Source organism: Rhinoraja longicauda, chromosome 20 (assembly GCF_053455715.1).
Source record: "Rhinoraja longicauda isolate Sanriku21f chromosome 20, sRhiLon1.1, whole genome shotgun sequence".
Classification (NCBI taxonomy): Eukaryota; Metazoa; Chordata; class Chondrichthyes; order Rajiformes; family Arhynchobatidae; genus Rhinoraja; species Rhinoraja longicauda.
The window spans coordinates 19,162,413-19,182,761 of record NC_135972.1 but is presented as its reverse complement, the minus strand read 5'-3'; the positions used below and the strand labels follow the sequence as shown (position 1 = coordinate 19,182,761).

General features: G+C 51.9%; 1 protein-coding gene across 3 annotated transcripts in view; it reads left to right on the top strand.

Moving 5' to 3' along the window:
- Nucleotides 1–20,349, top strand: part of rfx4 (regulatory factor X, 4) — a 41,860-nt gene that overhangs the window by 7,080 nt on the left and 14,431 nt on the right. For all 3 annotated transcript variants that reach the window (XM_078416549.1, XM_078416548.1, XM_078416547.1), the window contains exons 3-12: nt 1,917–1,977; nt 2,932–3,055; nt 6,979–7,040; nt 11,924–12,137; nt 13,318–13,395; nt 13,507–13,670; nt 14,750–14,850; nt 17,044–17,102; nt 18,369–18,513; nt 19,342–19,436. In XM_078416549.1, the coding sequence (XP_078272675.1) occupies nt 1,917–1,977; nt 2,932–3,055; nt 6,979–7,040; nt 11,924–12,137; nt 13,318–13,395; nt 13,507–13,670; nt 14,750–14,850; nt 17,044–17,102; nt 18,369–18,513; nt 19,342–19,436 (1,103 nt within the window). The remainder of the gene's footprint in view (nt 1–1,916; nt 1,978–2,931; nt 3,056–6,978; nt 7,041–11,923; nt 12,138–13,317; nt 13,396–13,506; nt 13,671–14,749; nt 14,851–17,043; nt 17,103–18,368; nt 18,514–19,341; nt 19,437–20,349) is intronic.

Below are 20,349 nucleotides of genomic sequence, written 5' to 3'. Positions count from 1 at the left end.
CTTATCGGCCTTCAACGCCGCCGTGGCATTGCGTTCCAGGCTTCCACTGTGAACAACCTGCCTCTTTCACCTCCTTTAAACTAGCGAGGAAAGGTCCTCTTGGCGACTCCCACAGTGACCTGAACCCGAAGCGAGGAGTGAGTCGTTACGCCAGGTGACCAAGGGGGGGCTGGAGGGGGAGGGGGTTGGGGACTGATTGGAGACTCGGGGACAAGATTGCAGTAGGTCCACTCACGGTGGAGTCCCCCGCTCTCCCCTTCCTTCCACACTCTCCCCCCCTCCCTCCACACTCCCCCCTCTCCCCACTGGTGACTGGTTCACGTGGAGATTCCACTCAGAATGAAAGAATCAGGGCGTCAGAAGATGATGGGGCCAGATGAGGTGGAGGGGAGGATGGTTGGTGTGGGGGGGGGGGGGGGGGGTGCGTGGTGACAAACGGGGCTGAGGGCAGCCGCTCTGGGTGGCGCTGAGGGGGGTGTCCAGACACAGTTGGTCGGTGCTGACAAAGCAGAGGGAAAGGTCGGTGCAAGTGACCGTTCAGTGGCACCAAGAGGTACAAACAAGGAACAGCAGATGCCAGTATACAAAAAAGACTCAAAGTGCTGGAGTAAATCGGGTCAGGCCGCATCTCTGAAGAACATGGACAGGTGATGTTTCGTGTTAGGACACATCTTCAGTCGGACTTGGAATATCATCTTTCTATGTTCTCCAGAGATGCTGCCTGACCCGATGAGTTACTCCAGCACTTTCTGTCTTTTTTTTATACACAGGAGGCGATGGTTTGTGACATTGGAGTAGGTGGACAAGCTGGACAATTGCATTCTGTAGAGGGTCGGCTCTGCCGGTGGTGGGGGGAGAGAGTGTTCAGGGTAGTGGGTCAGGATCCATCTGATGGGCTGCTTTGTCCTGGTTGGTGTTGAGATTCCTGAGTGTTCCACCACCCTCCTGACCTGGGCCTTGTGGGTGGAGGGAGGCCCTGGGGTATCAGGGGATGAATCAATGCCATAGGATCTCCACCCTCTGACCAGTGGCCGGCCCAGGTCTGTGTCCAGGTTCTGTGGCCCAGGTTCTGTGGCCCAGGTCTGTGGCCCAGGGTTCTGTGGCTCGGGGTTCTGTAGCCCTGGCCTCTGTCGCACAAGGCTCTGTAGCACAGGGTTCTGTGGCTGGTCCAGGCAGGTGGTTCGTCAATGGTGACCCCCCCCCCCCCCACCAGGTGTAGATGGTGGGGGATTGGGCGATTAATAAAGCCGTTGCAAGCAAGGGAAGGGGTGAGATTCTCCATGTCGGTGACGGCTGGCACTTTAGTGCAAGGGACAATGACTTTTAGTTTAGTTTAGTTTAGTTTGGTTTAGTTTATTGTCACGTGCACTGAGATACAGTGAAAAGCTTTTTGTTGCATGCTATTCAGTCAGCGGAAAAGCTGTAGATGATTACAATCAAGCTGTCCACTGTATATGGATACAGGATAAAGGGAATAACATTTCGTGCAAGATAAAGTCCAGTAAAGCCCGATTAAAGATAGTCTGAGGGTCACCAATGAGGTAGATGATTGGTCAGGATCGCTCCCTGGTTGGTGATAGAATAGTTCAAATGCACGATAGCAACTGGGAAGAAACTGTCCCTGAATCTGGAGGTGTGTGATTTTACACACCTGTGCCTCTTGCCTGATGGGAGAAGAGGGAGTGACCGGGGTGAGACTGGTCCTTGATTATGCTGACGATATGTAGGTGGGGCAGTGAACATCCCAGGGCTGACCTCGTGAGGAAGGGAAGGTTATTGAAGATGACAGTGCTCAGGTCACTGAGAGACCATGCAATGGTCCTGAGGCCGGGCCGGTGACCCCAGAGTGAGGGGTTTGGTGAGAGAGTGTGGGATTTCCACTGTTGGTTCAACTCTTCTAATGTTCCCCTTTACAGATGAAGAAAAGGAAAACAACCGGGCTTCAAAGCCGCACTCCACTCCAGCAACCCTGCAGTGGTGAGTTCGCCAGTACCTTCCCCCTGTCCTCTCATCTACTCCCTCCTCCCTCCCTTCCGCCTCCCTTCCTCCTCACCTTCCACCTCCTCCCCCTCCCTCCCACCTTCCTCCTCCCCCTCCCTCCCACCTTCCCTCCTCCCCCTCCCTCCCACCTTCCCTCCTCCCCCTCCCTCCCACCTTCCCTCCTCCCCCTCCCTCCCACCTTCTCCTCCCTTCCACATTCCCTCCTACTCCCCTCCCTCCCACCTTCCCTCCTCCCCCTCCCTTCCACCTTCTCCTCCCTTCCACCTTCTCTCCTTCCCCTCCCTTCCTAATTTTCACCCTCTCCATTTCCTCCCCGTTCATTGCCCTGCACCCCCCCCCCCCCCCATCACCGACAGTATGGAACCATCCAGCGACTCTCTGTGGGCTAGGGAGTGGACTCTGTTTATGTTTGGGATGGGGTGTGTGCACCAGTGCCGGTGCTTCCCAGTGCCGATGCTCCAGCGGCCCAGTGCCGATGCTCCAGCGGCCCAGTGCCGATGCACCCAGCGGCCCAGTGCCGATGCTCCAGCGGCTCAGTGTTGGTGCTCCAGTGACCCAATGCTTTTGCTCCAGTGACTCATGGGCTCCAGTAACCCAGTGCTGTTGCTCCAGTGACCCAGTGCTGTTACTCCAGTAACCCAGTGCTTTTGCTCCAGTGACTCATGGGCTCCAGTGACCCAGTGCTGTTGCTCCAGTGATCCAGTGAGGTGCCCAGTGACCCAGTGAAGTACCCCAGTGCTGTTGCTCCAGTGACCCAGTGCTGTTGCTCCAGTGACCCAATGCTGGTGCTCCAGTGACTCATGGGCTCCAGTGACCCAGTGCTGTTGCTCCAGAGACCCATGGACTGAGGGTCCAGGTGGGACAGCCGCTCTTGCCCGCGGCAGAGTAATGCCCTTCCCACAGACTCTGACCCTGCTGTGTCGCCTCTAGGCTGGAGGAGAACTATGAGATTGCGGAGGGCGTCTGCATCCCGCGCAGTGCCCTCTACATGCACTACCTGGACTTCTGTGAGAAGAACGACACCCAGCCCGTTAACGCCGCCAGCTTCGGCAAGGTGAGGGAATTGGGGTGGGGGAGGAGGAGTAGGGTGGGGGTGGGGGAGGAGGGGTTGGGGGTGGGGAGGAGGGGTGGGGGTGGGGTGGGGGAGGAGGGATGGGGGTGGGGGAGGAGGGGTGGGCGGAGATTGAAGGGGGGGGTGAGAGGAGAGCGGGACCAGGGCGATGGGGGGGGGGGGGGCAAGAGCCAGGCTGCGGAGTTTGTGGGGAGTCGTGGAGAGGGAGGGGCGCCAACAGGGGCAGGGAGTTTTGTCGGCAGCGGGAGGGGGAGGGGGGCAGGAGAATCTCCCTCTCTCCCTCTCTCCCTCTCTCCCTCTCTCCCTCCGTAGAAATTGTGGAAATGGCTGGAAACCCTTTAAAATAGACCAACTACGATTTTGCAATATTTTCAGCTAATTGTATCATCAATTGGTGTAGTTTACTGTTGGAACAGTGAGACGTAAATGCTTTCAGTTCTGTGAAAGCAGTCCCCCCCCCTCCCCCTTCCCCCTTCCCTCCCCCTTGCCCCTCCCCTCCCCTCCCCCTTCCCCCTTCCCCCTCCCCCCTTCCCCACTCCCTCTCCCTCGTTCCCCTTCCCTACTCCCCCTCACCCCCCTCGCCCTTCCCCACTCCCCCTCCCCCGCTCTAGGGACCACGGGCCAGACCTTCATCGCCATCCGCCAGTTACCATTGTCTCAGGCACCACCCGCCCGCCTCTGACTGCTCCACTCTGTCTGATGTATGTGTACCTCTCCCCCTCTCTCTGCTCCTCTTCCCATTCCCTCCTCCGTTCCCCTTCCCTCCACACTTTCCACACTCTCCCCCCTCCCTCCACTCTCCCCCTCTCTCCTCCTTCCCCCACGCTCTTCCCCTTCCCCCCATACTCCCTATCCCCATCTCTCTCCCCCTCTCCCCACATCTTCTCCCCATCTGCCCCCCACTCTCCCTCCCTCTCTTTCTGCCCACTCTCTCTCCCCCTCTTTCTCCTCACTCTCTCTCACCCCTCTCTCACTCTCCCCCTCTCCCCTCCCCCTCTTTTCCTCTCTTATGTTCTGTGTGTTCTGTGATTCTCGATTAGTATTGTAAGTGCGAGTCTGTGTGAGTCTACGTGTGCAAAATAGGGGGGGGGGGGGGGGGCGGAGAAAGAAACACAAAAAGAATCACGAGAGAGATACCAGAAAATCAGAGAAAGCACAACACACACTGACACGGACACACAGGAATGCACACACTGACATACACACGAAGACACACACACGGACACACACACACTGACATACACACGAAGACTCGCATACACACACACACTGACACGGACACAGATGAATGCACACACTGATATCTACACACACACGCACACACACACGGACGGACACACGGACACACACACGGACGCACACACACACACACGGACACACAGGAATGCACACACTGACTTATACACGAAGACACACATACACACGCACACACACACACACACACACATACAGATACGCACACACACACACACACACACGCACACACACACACACACACGCACGCACACACATACAGATACGCACACACACACACACACACACACACACGCACACACACACACACACACACACACACGCATACAGACACGCACACACGGACAGACACACACACGATCACAGACACACTCACAGACACGCACACACGGACACAGACACACAGTTTGAGCGGACACACTCTCTCCGGGATCGGGCACAATGCTCACATCCAATTGTTATGGAAACCACAACTTTCTTTGGCGACATATTTGAGGCAATTTTTACTCTTCTGACTTCTGAGTTTTTCTCCATTGACAAAGAGACGGTCTCTTCGCGGCGTAAAGATTTAGATTACACTAATTTCAGAGGCAGGCGAATGTCTACACTTGGAAACACACAAGAGATCTTCGCAGAGCGGTGTTCCTGGAGTGGCTTGAAGTTATTTACACTCTGGCCCCATGCAAATAACCTGCCGCCCAACGTGGCTTTTTGATGCACGTTAATTCACCTGCTCCACCGCACACTAACTAAATTATCGGAAACTGGTTCCGACGTTTAAAATAGCTTAGAGTGAACGCGTCGGGACCCGAGTAGAATTCACAATGAAAGCAAATGTGAATCGGGGATGTCGGATCTAAGCACAAACTCTTTGTCTGTAGAAGTTGGCCCGTTGTAGGATGTGCTTTCCCACAGCCTTGGGAAGTTCACCATGCCTCTACATGTGGATCTTAAAGGATAGGGGGGAGGGATTAGCGCGCAATTAAAGGCGGTGCGGGGCAGTGGTGTTGTGGAATTTTAGATCAGTAGCTGGAACAGCGGGAGTCTCCTTTAGCTAAGCTTCATTGAATTTGCACAAAAAAACCCAGGGGCTGTCTCTCTGTCTGCTCATTTATTACCGCCGGCCAAACCCCAGCAACTTGCAAACTCCCGGCTCCTGTTTCAGAAACTTTCGGCAATGAAATTAAAACGAGACGTTCTGCCGGCTCGGGGCACACCCGGGTTTCACAGGGCAACTCTTTCCCAGGGCCCGTGTCCGTCTAACGCCGGGAGGGAGACTCTGCTGCGGGAAGGGTCGGTGCTGGCGGTTCCCCTCCCTCCACACTACACCACCACCCCCGGCCTTTGTGGCGGCACATTTACATAAATTTCCATAGATGGAATAATTCCCGGGAGAGGTTTACTGGGGCACAACAAGCAAAATACCCACCCTCCCCTGTCAATCTGTCAGCCTTTACAAGTTCCCAGACTCCACACCGAACGGCTCGCCATCTGACTGGGCACTTTCCCCGCAGAAACATTTACACAGAGCAACGGGAGAATCTAGACACGAGCAAATGCAGGTGCCGGTTTAACAACAACAACAACAAAAAGACACAAAGTGCTGGAGTAACTCAGCGGGTCAGGCTGCATCTCTGGGGAACATGGATGGGCGACGTTTCGGGTCGGGACCCTTCTTCAGACTGATCGATGTTCTGCGATGTTCTGAGGTGCTGCCTGACCCGCTGAGTTACTCCAGCACTTTGTGTCTTTTTTTCACAGAAGAAAATTTAAACCGGTTGAAGTTTTTTTTTAAAATTCTTGAAACCTGAAATGAGAAGCTGAGGGTGTTGGAGATGATGTGTGGGTCAGTGTGTCGGCAGGGGTGGGGCTTCTGATTAACATTGAATCACTGAGCACGGTGGTGCAGCGGTAGAGTCGCTGCCTTACAGCGCCAGAGACCCGGGTTCGATCGTGACTACGGATGTTGTCTGTACGGAGTTTGTATGTTCTCCACATGACCGCGTGCGTTTTCTCCGGGTGCTCTGGTTTCCACACACCAAGGACGCGTAGGTTAATTGGCTTTGGTAAAAGTTATAAATTGTTCCTAATGTGTAGGATGGTGCTAGTGTATGGGGCGCGGACTCAGGGGGCCGAAGGGCCTGTTCCCGCGCTGAATCTATAAAGTTCCACAACTTACACTGGTGTTGACACGGCGGCTGTTCCTGGGGAACCACAACACAGATAACGCCGGGAAAGGTGGGAAACCCCGGGCTCCGGCGCAACTAGGCTTCGCACTGAATCAACCGTGCTCGCGTTTGATATTTTGTTCACAATAACTCTTACCTTCACATTTACCACTGAGACAGCCGCGGAAAACACCCGGACTTGCGTTTGATGCAAGCTATGTGTTGGAAGATTCAAGTTTCCCTGACCTCTCCCCCGCCCACCATCCTACCGCCCACTCTCCCCCGCCCACCATCCTAAGGCAGGGGTTTGGTAAAGGGCGTGTTGGTAAAGGGCTTGTGGTCGTTCAGCGCTTGAGGGGGTGGGGGGTACTTTCTCCAAATATCCCCCACGATCAATGTACGTTTGATTAAAATCTTTAACCGCGCATCGTCCATGACTCCAGAGGACGAGAGACCCTTTCTGACCGACTTTTCTTCATTTAGATAATTCGACAACAATTCCCACAACTGACGACAAGAAGATTAGGAACGCGAGGTCAGTCAAAGTAAGTAGCCACTCTCCACCAACACCTGCCTCTCGGCAGTTTCTAAACTGTGGTCGGGTGTGAAGAGACATTACTCTCAGCAACAAATATTCATCCCATTTGTTGGAAAGTTTTCATTTCATTAAAACAATTTAAACTGGAAATGGTACAGAGAAGATTCACGAGAATACTAGAAACATAAAAACATAGAAAATAGGTGCAGTAGGAGGCCATTCGGTCCTTCGAGCCAGCACCGCCATTCATTGTGATCATGGATCCACAATCAGTAACCTGTGCCTGCCTTCTCCCCATATCCCTTGATTCCGCTAGCCCAATGAGCTCGATCTAACTCTCTTTTAAATGCATCCAGTAAATTGGCCTCCATTGCCTTCTGTGGCAGAGAATTCCACAAATTCACAACTCTCTGGGTGAGAAAAGTTTTTCTCATCTCAGTTTTAAATGGCCTCCCCTTTATTCTTAGGCTGTGGCCCCTAGTTCTGGACTCCCCCAACATTGGGAACATTTTGCCTGCATCTAGCTTGTCTAGACCTTTTATAATGTTATTCGTTTCTAAAAGATCCACTCTCATCCTTCTAAATTCCAGTGAATACAAGCCCAGTCTTTCCAATCTTTCCTCATATGACAGTCCCGCCATCCCGGGGATTAACCTCGTGAACCTACGCTGCACTTCCTCAATAGCAAGGATGTCCTTCCTCAAATTAGGAGACCAAAACTCCACGCAATACTCCAGATGTGGTCTCGCAAGGGCCCTGTACAACTGCAGAAGGACTTCTTTACTCCTATACTCAAATCCTCTCGTTATGAAGGCCAACATGCCATTCGCTTTTTTCACTGCCTGCTGTACTTGCATGTTTACTTTCAGGACTCGAGAGTTTGTGCTGGACTGGAGGGTCTGAGCTGCAGGGAGAGGTTGGACAGGCTAGGGCTTTATTCCTGGGAGTGTAGGAGGATGAGGGGTGATCTTATAGAGGTGGACAAAATCATGAGTGAAATAGATAGGATGAATCCACCTGACCGGGAGAATCAAGAACCAGGGGATATAGGTTTAATGTCAGAGGGGAAAGATTTAATAGGAACCTGAGGGGCAACTATTTTCCTCAGAGAGTGCATGGAATAAGCTACCGGAGAAGGTAGTTGTGGCAGGTATAATAAGAACATTTAAAAGTTATTTGGCTAGGTACATGGATAAGAAAGGTTTGGAGGGATATGGAGCAAACACAGGCTAATGGGACTAGCGCAGATGGGGCATCTTGGTCGGCAAGGCCAGGTTGGGCCGAGTGGTTTATTTCCATGCAGTAGGACCCTATGACTCTAATCTAAAATATTTAATGTAAAGTCAGAGCCGACAGCTGAAATTTCAGTCAATTATCCGACAAAGGATTGGACACATAGATGGAGCACAGCAAATAGCAGAGATTTAACAGTAAAACTGAGTTATTAATTGAATGGTGTTGAATTAAAAAGCTGTAAGTGTTAAAGTCACATAAAAGACAACTCTTTGCAGAAATGAGTGAATGCCAGATATCCAGGGGGTGCAAGGCAGCAGGTGGTTAAGATTTGTAACCAGGTGCATTGGGTTTCTAAGGTTAGATTTCTGTGATCGCAGGAAGCATCCCAGGGAAGTGCGGACACTGGAATTCTGTCCAACTCTCACCACAGTTGGGACAGAGGTGGTAGAACACAGAGTAACTCAGCGGGTCAGGCAACATCTCTGGAGAATATGGTTGGAGGTGGTGACTGTTTTCCCTGAACTGAAGGAAGCAGAGTGGGGACATGATAGTGACCACTTAAGTCACATCCCTGACCACATCTCAGACATAAACGCCCTGCCCCCGATAGTGAGGCCGACCTCTGGGTCTACCGTGCATTCAGAAAGTATTCAGACCCCTTCACTTTTTCCACATTTTGTTATGTTACAGCCTTATTTTAAAATGGATTAAATTCATTTTTTTATCATCATCTACACATAATACCCCAGAATGAAGTGAAATCAGGTGCTTAGAAATTTTTGCAAAGTAATTAAAAAGAAATAACTGAAATATCATATTTACATAAGTATTCAGACCCTTTTCTATGACACTCAAACTTGAGCTTAGGTTCATCCTGTTTCCACTGATTATCCTTGAGATGTTTCTACAACTTGATTGGAGTCCACCAGTGGTAAATTAAATTGATTGGACATGTTTTGGAAAGGCACATACCTGTCTATATAAGGTCCCACAGTTTTGAAGACGAAGGAATTGTCCGTAGACCTCCGAGACAGGATTGTGTTGAGACACAAATCTGGGGAAGGGTATAAAACAATTTCTGCAGCATTGCATGTCCCGAAACGCACAGTGGCCTCCATCATTCTTAAATGGAAGAACTTTGGAACCAGGACTCTTCATAGAGCTGGCCGCACGGCCAAACTGAGCAATTGGGGGAGAAGGGCCTTGGTCAGGGAGGTGACCAAGAACCCGATGGTCACTCTGACAGAGCACCAGAGTTCCTCTGTGAAGATGGGAGAACCTTCCAGAAGGACAACTGTATCGGCAGCACTCCACCAATCAGGCCTTTATGGTAGAGTGGCCATACGGAAGCCACTCCTCGGTAAAAGGCACATGACAGCCCGCTTGGAGTTTGCCAAAAGGCACCTAAATGACTCTCAGACCATGAGAACCAAGATTCTCTGGTCTGATGAAACCAAGATCGAACTCTTTGGCCTTAATGCCAAGCGTTACTTCTGGAGGAAACCAGGCACCGCTCATCGCATGGCCAATACCATTCCTACGGTGAAGCATGGTGGTGGCAGCATCATGCTGTGGGGATGTTATTCAGTGGCAGGAACCGAGAGACTAAGCAGGATCGAGGGAAAGATGAACGGAGCAAAGTACAGAGAGACCCTTGATGAAAACCTGCTCCAGAGCGTTCTGGACCTCAAACTAGGGTGGAGGTTCACCTTCCAACAGGACAATGACCCTAAGCACACCGCCAAGACAATGCAGGAGTAGCTTTGTGACAAGTCTGTGAATGTCTTTGAGTGGCCCAGCCAGAGTCGGACTTGAACCCGATCGAATATCTCTGGAGGGACCTGAAAATTGTTGTGCATCGATGCTCCCCATCCAACCTGACAGAGCTTGAGAGGATCTGCAGAGAAGAATGGGAAAAATTACCCAAATACAGGTGTGCCAAGCTTGTAGCATCATACCCAAGAAGACTTAAGGGTGTAATCGCTGCCAAAGGTGTCTCAACAAAGTACTGAGTAAAGGGTCTGAATACCAATGTAAATGTGATATTTCAGTTATTTCTTTTTAATTACTTTGCAAAAATTTCTAAACACCTGTTTTGCTTTTTTATTATGGGGTATTGTATGCAGATTGATGATTTAAAAAAAAAAGAATTTAATCCATTTTAAAATAAGGCTGTAACGTAACAAAATGTGGAAAAAGTGAAGGGGTCTGAATACTTTCTGAATGCACTGTAGACTCCACAGGCAGAATGAAATTGCTCCTGTATTTAACCTGGTCCTATCCTGGAAGAATTCTGTGTGTTTCAGCGAGGTCATCTCTCATTCTCTGAAACTAAAGTAGTTCTCATCTCATGAATCTCCCATGCTGACCCACCACGCCAGACATGCCTGGGAGTCCGAGTCTCTCTCTCCCCTTCCCCTCCACGAGGCAACAGATCAAAACCGGCTTAGATGGGGCATCTTGGTCAGCATGGACGAGATGAGCTGAAGGGCCTGTTTCCGTGCTGTATGACTCTATGACTCTAAAACTGTACACAGTATTCCATGCCTTGCATAATTGTAGTGAGTCTTTGTGACTCTTGTACTTAATTCATTTTGTGATTGAGAAACTGGGAGGAAAATGCAAACTTTCCATTACAGATATATTATTGATTTGTTTAGCTTAGTTGATTATTGTCACATGGTACAGTGAAAAGCTTTTTTATTGCGTGTTATCCAGTCAACGGAAAGACTATATGTGGTTATGATCAAGCAGTCCACAGTTTACAGATATTGGATATAGGCTACAGGAAATATTATTAAAAGTATATTATTTAGTGCAAAATAAAATCCGATTATAATTCAAACGTCGTCAGTGAGATAGGAGGTCAGACCCACACAGGTGAGAGGACAGTTCAGTTGCCTGACAGAAACTGTCCCTGAAACTGGAGGTATGTGTTTTCAAACTTCTTTACCTCTCGCCTGATGGGGTAGAGGAGTAGCGTTCTGCTCCTAGAACTTATGAACATGTATTATGTTTTAAAAATGTATGAGTGGCTAACGCAACCTCGCTTGGTTCACCTGCTGACATGGGCGGGTTGGTTGTGTGAGTAAGTAACGCTGCAAAGTTAGCCTTCATTGAGGGCAGGTTGATGTGAATGTGGGAGAGAACAGGGCCAGTATCAACTCGGTGGTCCAAATAGCCCTCAGTGTTGTCAGGAGATGTGAGATCCTACCACAGATAAGTGTTTAGTTTAGTTTAGTTTAGTTTTTATTGTCACGTGCAGCGAGGTAGTGAAAGTCTTTTGTTTGCATGCTTCCAGTCAAAGTAAAGACTATACACGAATACAATCAAGCCGTCCACAGTGCACAGTAAACGAATTAAGTTTACAGCCTTTAGTGCAAGGTATAACATTGTCCGATTAGAGATAGTTCGGGGGTCTCCGATGAGGTGGTTGAGAGAAAATAGACACACAAAGCTGGTGTAACTCAGCGGGACACGCAGCATCTCTGGAGAGAAGGAATGGGTGACGTTTCACGTCGAGACCGCTTTCGGCGACACAAGAAACGGCAGACGCGGAAATCTTGAGCCAAACACAAAGTGATGGGGATGCTCATCGGGTCAGGCAGCATCTGTGGGGTTCGTGGTTGTAACTCTGTTCGTTGCTGCCGACAGGTATCATTACTACGGAATAGCGGTGAAGGAGAGCTCGCCGTACTATGATGTGATGTATTCCAGGAAAGGAGCTGCGTGGGTGAATGAGACGGGCAAGAAAGAGGTGGCGAAGCAGGCGGTGGCTTACTCTCCCCGCTCCAAGCTGGGCACCCTGCTGCCTGACTTCCCCAACGTCAAGGACCTAAACCTGCCCACCAGCCTGTCAGAGGAGAAGGTAAACGGAGCCATGTCACCCCCCTCCCCCTCCTCCTCCCTCCCTATCTGTCTGTGGCCTCCAGCCAACATCCATCCAGTCAGGGTCAGCACGGTGGCGCAGCGGTAGAGTTGCAAAGACCCGGGTTCGATCCTGACTACGGGTGCTGTCTGCAAGGAGTTTGCACATTTTCCCTGTGAACGCGTGGGCTTCCTCCGGGTGCTCCGGTTTCCTCCCACACTCTAAAGACGTGTAGGTTTGTAGGTTTGGTAAAATTGGTTTGGCAAAATTGTGAATTGTCCCTAGTGTGTACGTACGGTGAGATCGCTGGTCGCCGCGGACTCGATGGGTTGTATCTCTGAAGTCTAAATCTTCCTGTGTTTAATATAAAGCGTGGGCTGGTCCCAGGGCAGAGCCGCCTGCAACTTAACACCACTCTGCAATGCCCGGGGTCCCGCAGCTGACACCAACAACTATGCTGGAGCATTCGCCGGCCATTCGGCCCAATGCCCAAGACTGCCCCCTCCCACACTCTCCACCTCCATCGACACCTTCCCTTACCCCCCTCCCCCTTCGGTTATCCAGCCTCCCCCCCCCCCCCCCCCCCTCTGTGGGAGAGACCCACACTTGCCCCACCCTCTGGGGAAGACGTTGTTGGTGACGCTAAAGCAACACGCAGGTTGGAACATTGAGTGGGATTTTGTTTCGATCGGAAGGTCTCTCAAAGGGTTTGAATGGTTGGATGGGCCGTGTTGTGATTAAATGTTCGCACAGAAAGTGGAAGGAAACTGACTGGGGGTGGAATTAATGAAAATAAACACCTAGACCTCCCGCTAACAGCTGGACAGCCAGAGGTTCAGGGTAAGAGCGGGTCTGCAGGGACAACAGGGAGGGGGCTCTGGGCTTGGTGACACCCCGGAACCTCCTGCCTACTCTTTAGCAGTGTTGCAGTGCTAATGTTTTAGGTACCGGAGCTGTCACTGCCTGTGCCGCCGCTCCGCTGAGCTCTGCACCCCGGCTCTTTAGCTACAACATGTAAAAGGCATTGGGACAGGTCCATAGATATGAATTGTTTTGGAAGGCTATGGGTCAAATGCTGGCAGGTGGGACGTGCGTGGACTTGGCATCTTGGGCGGGATGGGCAAATGGGGCCGAAGGGCCTGTTTCCGTGCTGTGTGACTGTGACCGTCTCTTGCCGCAGGTCTCCACGTTCATCATGATGTACCGGACACACTGCCAGAGGATCCTGGACACGGTGATCAGGGCAAACTTCGACGAGGTAACGGCCGTGCCCAGCCCCTAGCGCCCGTCGCCTGCTCCGACCGACCGCCGACCGCCCGCTCCCGCCGCCCTGACCTCCTCTGACGGTGTTTCTTTCCCATGCGTGCAGGTGCAGAGCTTCCTGCTGCATTTCTGGCAGGGCATGCCCCCTCACATGCTGCCTGTGCTCGGCTCCTCCACCGTCGTCAACATCGTCGGCGTCTGTGACTCCATCCTCTACAAGGCCATCTCCGGCGTGCTGATGCCCAGCGTGCTGCAGGCTCTGCCCGACAGGTCGGTCATCACCCCCGGTGACCCCCACCCTGGGGTGCAGCACCCACCCCGGTCGTACCCACCCCGGTCACTCCCCACCCCGGTCACTCCCCACCCCGGTCACTCCCCACCCGGTCACTCCCCACCCCGGTGACCCCCACCCTGGGGTGCAGCACCCACCCACGTCACGCCCACCATGTCACACAGCCGTCTATCACACTTTGTCCTTGGCCCATTCTATTCCTGTCCTGTCCATTACACACCTGCTGCATATCTACCCAGGACACCAGGTACTTTACTGACCTGATGTGCTCCTCACCTGGTCACAGACTCAACAGGCCGTTCGGCCCATCTCGTTCATGCCGATCAAGATGCCACATCTATACCAGTCCCATTTATCCACGTTTGGTGCAAATCCCTTTCCTATCCATGTACAGGTCCAAGTGTCTTAAATCTTGTCACAGCACCTGCCTCAACTACCTCCTCACGCAGCTCATTCCATACGCCCACCACCCACTATGTGAAAAGGTTGCCCCTCGGGTTATTAAATCTTTCCCCTCTCAGCTTAACAGACAATGAACGTGTTCTAAAGCCGGGCGTGTGGGTAACAGGTCCAGACAAGGCTGGATGTATCTGGGCAAAGCCTGGCTGTCACCCCAATGAATTTAGATTTTTTTTAGATTTAGAGATACAGCGCGGAAACAGGCCCTTCGGCCCACCGGGTCCGCACCGCCCAGCGATCCCCGCACATTAACACTACCCGATACCCACTAGGGACAGTTTTTACATTTGCCCAGCCAATTAACCTACATACATGTAGGTCTTTGGAGTGTGGGAGGAAACCGAAGATCTCGGAGAAAACCCACGCAGGTCACGGGGAGAACGTACAAACTCCGTACAGACGGCGCCCGTAGTCAGGATCGAACCTGAGTCTCCGGCGCTGCATTCGCTGTAAGGCAGCAACTCTACCGCTGCGCTGGGCACTGAAGGCACTGTATGAATGCAGGTGGCTGTTGTGGTGAAGGGACATTCATGTTTGGTTGGGACACAACAGGTCTGTGTTTAATTCGTTGACCACGTTCTCTTTGTTGCAATTCCAGTCTCACTCAGGTGATTCGAAAGTTCGCCAAACAGCTGGACGACTGGTTGAAAGTGGCGTTGCACGAACTTCCTGAAAACCTACGGAACATCAAGTTTGAGTGTGAGTGATCCGTTGGTGATCCCTTGTGTGACACCCGCAAAGCACACCTGTGACACACGCCTATTTTTCACACCGACACAGTTGTCCAGTTTCAGTTTAAAACACGAAATGATGGAAGAACTCAGCAGGTCAGGCAGCATCTGTGGAAGAGATGGACCGATGGCATTTTGTGTCGGGACCCTTCGGACGAGGCAGGAAGAACGTCAGTTTGAAGAAAGGTTTTGTCCTGAAACTACCTGCCCATTCCCTCCACAGATGCTGCCTGACCCATCGAGTTCCTCCAGCAGATTGTTTTTTTGCTCCAGATTCAAGTATCTGCAGTTTCTTTTAACATCTTTGTACCCTGGACATGTGACAGATGAACACACATCCTCGGTCCCACAGTGTGACCTGTGGATATCCTTGCTGGGGTAAAACGAACAAAATATCTTTACCAGAGTGATGCATGGATATGGGGGTATTAGCTACAGGGAGAGATTGGACTGACTTGCATTATTTTCTCTGGAATATCGGAAGTTGTGAGGAGAACTGACAAAAGTATATGAAATTATGCGAGGCATAAACAGGGTAGACAGTCAGTACCTTTTTCCCAGGATGGAAAAATCAAATACTAGAGGGCACAGCTTTAAGATGAGAAGGGAAAAGTTTAAAGAAGACTTTTTTTACGGACAGTGGTGAGTTCCCAGGGGTGGTGGTTGATGCAGGTGCGATACTGGCATTGAAGAGACTTTTGGATAGACACGTGGATATTCAAGGAATGGAGAGATATGGATTATATGCAGACAGATAAGAGTTGGTCTTGGCATCATGTTCAACACTGACATTGTGGGCCGAAGGGCCAGTCCCTGTGCTGTTGTGTTCTATGTTACTCAAGATTTTCTGAAGTGGAGAAGTGAAACAGTTGGTCTAACACCTTTTGCTGAGTGTGTGCACTATTCTAACACCAGTGGCTGAGTGTGTGCAGGAAGGAACTGCAGATGCTGGTTTACACTGAAGATAGACATGCTGGAGTAACTCAGCGGGTCAGACAGCATCTCTGGATAGTAAGGAATGGTGACGTTTCGGGTCGAGACCCTTCTTTAGTGAGTGTCAGGGGAGAGGGAGACACAGAGATAAGAAAGGGTGAGGAGTGAATGTTGCAGAACTCTTGTCGGAGAGAGGAGGAGAACTTCTTCAAAGTAGGCATAGCTTGAGGAGATTTTGCAGTGGAACAGACGAAATGTGCAGGAAGGAACTGCAGATGCTGGTTTAAACCGAAGATAGACACAAAATGTTGGAGTAACTCAGCAGGTCAGGCAGAATCGCTGGATCTTCGGCTGAGTGAGTGCACCAGTGTAACACTAGTAGCTGAGTGTGTGCACGAGTCTATCACCAGTGGCTGAGTGTGTGCACTAGTCTATCACCAGTGGCTGAGTGAGTGCACGAGTCTATCACCAGTGGCTGAGTGTGTGCACCAGTGTAACACTAGTAGCTGAGTGTGTGCACTAGTCTATCACCAGTGGCTCAGTCTATCACCAGTGGCTGAGTGTTTGCATGAGTCTAACACCAGTGACTGAGTGTGTGCACTAGTCTATCACCAGTGGCTGAGTGTGTGCACTAGTCTATCACCAGTGGCTGAGTGTGTGCACCAGAGTAACACTAGTAGCTGAGTGTGTGCACTAGTCTATCACCAGTGGCTGAGTGTCTGCAGTATGAACGTCTGCCGATGTTATCCCTTTGATCACCATTGTCTTCGCTGTTGTCAGTGGAGAAAGTGGAGTGTCTGATTTATTGATCCTCCTGGCTGTGTTACTGGGTGTGGAGTTAACCCATTATTAACCCATTACCGAGATGAGAAAGTTTTTTTTCACACAGAGAGTGGTGAATCTGTGGAATTCTCTGCCACAGAAGGTAGTTGAGGCCAGTTCATTGGCTATATTTAAGAGGGAGTTAGATGTGGCCCTTATGGCTAAAGGGATCGGGGGTATGGAGAGAAGGCAGGTACGGGATACTGAGTTGGATGATCAGCCATGATCATATTGAATGGCGGTGCAGGTTCGAAGGGCCGAATGGCCTACTCCTGCACCTACTTTCTATGTTTCTAACCGATGATGATGAGGATGTGTTTAGCGGTGGGCTGGGATGGTGGGGATGGGGGCGCTGTGGGTGGGGAGGTCAGACGTTTCCTTATATGGACACTGTGCTTTTTTCCAGTGGCGAGAAGATTTTCACAAGTTCTCAGACGCCAGACTTCCTTAAACCACCTGTGCCAGGTAAGGTCAATCAGGCCCGACCTCTGACCTGGCCACACTAACCCATGCTGCCCGCACTCCCAGGTGATCTCAGAGCTTGGGGCCCATTAAAGTCATTCACACATACGCTGATACACAGCAAGTTTCAGATCTTTAATCCTGTCTCACAGCCATTGACTGATTCTAATAACTGTAGATTTATTATTATCTTGTGTGTTGACATACAGTGAGTTCATAGGTTATAGGAGCAGAATTAGGCCATTCGGTCCATCAAGTCTATTCCACCATTCAATCATGGCTGATCTATCTTTTCCTCTTAACTCCATTCTCCTCCTCACAAAGTGAGTAACTTTCCGTGCCTACAATCCATGCAGATCTACATGACCTTAATCCTCTCTATTCTGCATCTCAAGCCCAATTCTATTGGACTCTCCATCCTCCCATTCCCAACCCACTCCCACTCCCACTGCCACCCTGTGCGCTCCCCCGGCGTGAGACCATCGCTAGGGGTCTGGGGAGGTGGTCTGTCACCAACCCCACCACCCTGCCCTCACACACCTGGGGCGCTGGAGACACAGGCAGAGTCAGGTGTCAGAGTAAGGGGACGCGGAGAGAGTTGGGGAGTTGGGGCGCGAGGTCACGGACCGAGTGGGGGTGTCAGGGCTGGGGTCAGGGGCAGGGTGGGGATGGGAGGACACAGGCAGAGCTGGGGGTGTCAGAGTGTGGAGAGAGTTGGGCACTGCCTGTCCCGTGGGGAGGGGGTCTCGGGCAGCACAGGCGGGGGGGGGGGGGGGTTCAGGGAGAGCCGGTCTCCAGGTGGGGAGACACGAGCAGAGTGGGGGGGTCAGGGTGGGTGGGTAACAAGCAGAGCAGGCGTGGGGACACAGGGAGAGTCAGGGTCTCGAGCGGGGAGACATGAGCGGAGTGGGGGGGGTCAGGGTGGGTGGGTAACAGGCAGAGCAGGCGTGGGGACACAGGGAGAGTCGGTCTCTAGATGGGGAGACACGAGCAGTGGGGGGGTTAGGGTGGGGGGGTAACAGGCAGAGCAGGCGTGGGGACACAGGGACAGTCAGGGTCTCGGGGTGGGGAGACACGAGCAGAGTGGGGGGGGTCAGGGTGTGGGGGTAACAGGCAGAGCAGGCGTGGGGACACAGGGAGAATCAGGGTCCCGGGGTGGGGAGACATGAGCAGAATGGGGGGGTTAGGTGTGGGGGTAACAGGCAGAGATGGGCTCTGCCCGGCCGGTGGGGAGGGGTCTGGACTGACGGCGTGCCCTCTCCCCGGCAGGCATCGCGGGCGGTGATCCACAGCGCAGACATCACCTTCCAGATGCTGGAGGACTGGCGTGGCGTGGACGTGCGCAGTATCAGCAAGCAGACCCTGTTCACCATGGAGAGCTGGCAGGCCCAGCACCAGCAGCTCATCGTCAAACGTGAGGCAGCGCCATGCAGCGCCTCCCTCCCACCGCACAGCGGGCTGCCCTTACCTGCCCCCGCACTGACAGTCTCCCCTAGCATGACCAGTCTCCCCCGCGCACTGACCATCACACACACTGACCATCACACACACTGACCATCACACACACTGACCATCAAACACACTGACCATCACACACACTGACCATCAACACACTGACCATCACACACACTGACCATCACACACACTGACCATCACACACTCACACACACTGACCATCAACACACTGACCATCACACACACACACACGCACACTGACCATCACACACTCACTGACCATCACACACACTGACCATCACACACACACTGACCATCACACACTCACTGACCATCACACACTCACTGACCATCACACACACACTAACCATTTCACACACACACTGACCATCGCACACACTGATCATCCCCCACACTGATCATCACACACGCACTGACTGTTTCACACACACACTGACTGTTTCACACACACATTAACCATCACACACACAGTGACCATCACACACACACTGACCATCTCACACACACTGACCATCACACACACTGATCATCGCACATACACTGTCCCTTCAGAACGGTGCCATTGGGTCCAATGCCTGAATTGCCCTCGGATTCCCTTTATCTCCTCGGCTGTGGTGTTGGTTCTTGAGCTGTCCGCCCAGCTCCACGCCCAGGCTCGGAGCCCTGTTTGTGCCCCAGGGTGGGATGTGTCAACAGCTGGATTCTGCATTGCCCAGACCAATGTACCTCACCTTCTTGACCACGGTCCCCGCTCTTGTGCCCACAGTGTACCAGGAATTCGACCAACTCCTGGAGGAACAGTCACCCATCGAATCCTACATTGAATGGCTGGATTCCATGGTGGACAGATGTGTTGTCAAGGTTGGTGGGCAGATGTTTTCTCTTCCCAATGCTACATTGTTGCAAGGGCTGACCATGTGATAATAATCTACTAAGGATGGACCCCAGCAATTGTGGGTCTCTCTCCCTGGCCTCTGGCTCCCCTCCCACCCCCAGCCTGTTCCTCTGCCAGTCATTGAGGTGAAGCCTCCATCCCAGAGACGAGAGTGGGCAGCGTGCTCCCACAAGGAATGACAGAGTATATACACAGGACCTGTGTAAGTAACACAGGAAAGGGATGGTAGGAGATGCTGAGGAGGGAGCAGAAGAGGGCAGTATCGCCAGCATGGAGCAGATGGGCCGAATGGCCTTTCCCTCTGCTGATGTTCTTGTGTTCCTGTGCTTTCCCCCCCTCCTTCTCTCCCACACTGAGCTGCTCAGTACTGCCCCCGAGGGAACGTGCTACCTCAGTCCTGCGCTCTGACTCAGCAGGGCTGATACATGGCCGGGCAGCAGGGATTTACCAGCTGCCAACATTTGTTTACCAAAATCCATCTGGTAACTGGGAAGTCACTCAATTGTACCTCCTGCTCTGTCCAATAAACATTTAGAACAGTACAACTCAGGGACAGGCCCTTCGGCCCATAATGTCCGTGCCAACCATAATGCCAAGTTAAACTGATCCATATCCAGAGTCGGGCATCAGAGACCCGGTTCGATTCTGTCTATGGGTGCTGCCTGTACGGAATTTGTATGTTCTCCCTGTGACAATGTGGGTTTTTTTGGGTGCTCCAGTTTCCTCCCACACTCAAAAAATGTGCAGGTTTGTAGGTTAATTGGCTTTTGTAAATTGGCCCTCTAGTGTGTCGGATAGAACTAGTGTCCGGGTGATTGTTGGTTTGCGGGGACTCAGATCATAAGTGATAGGGGTAGAATTAGGCCATTTGGCCAATCA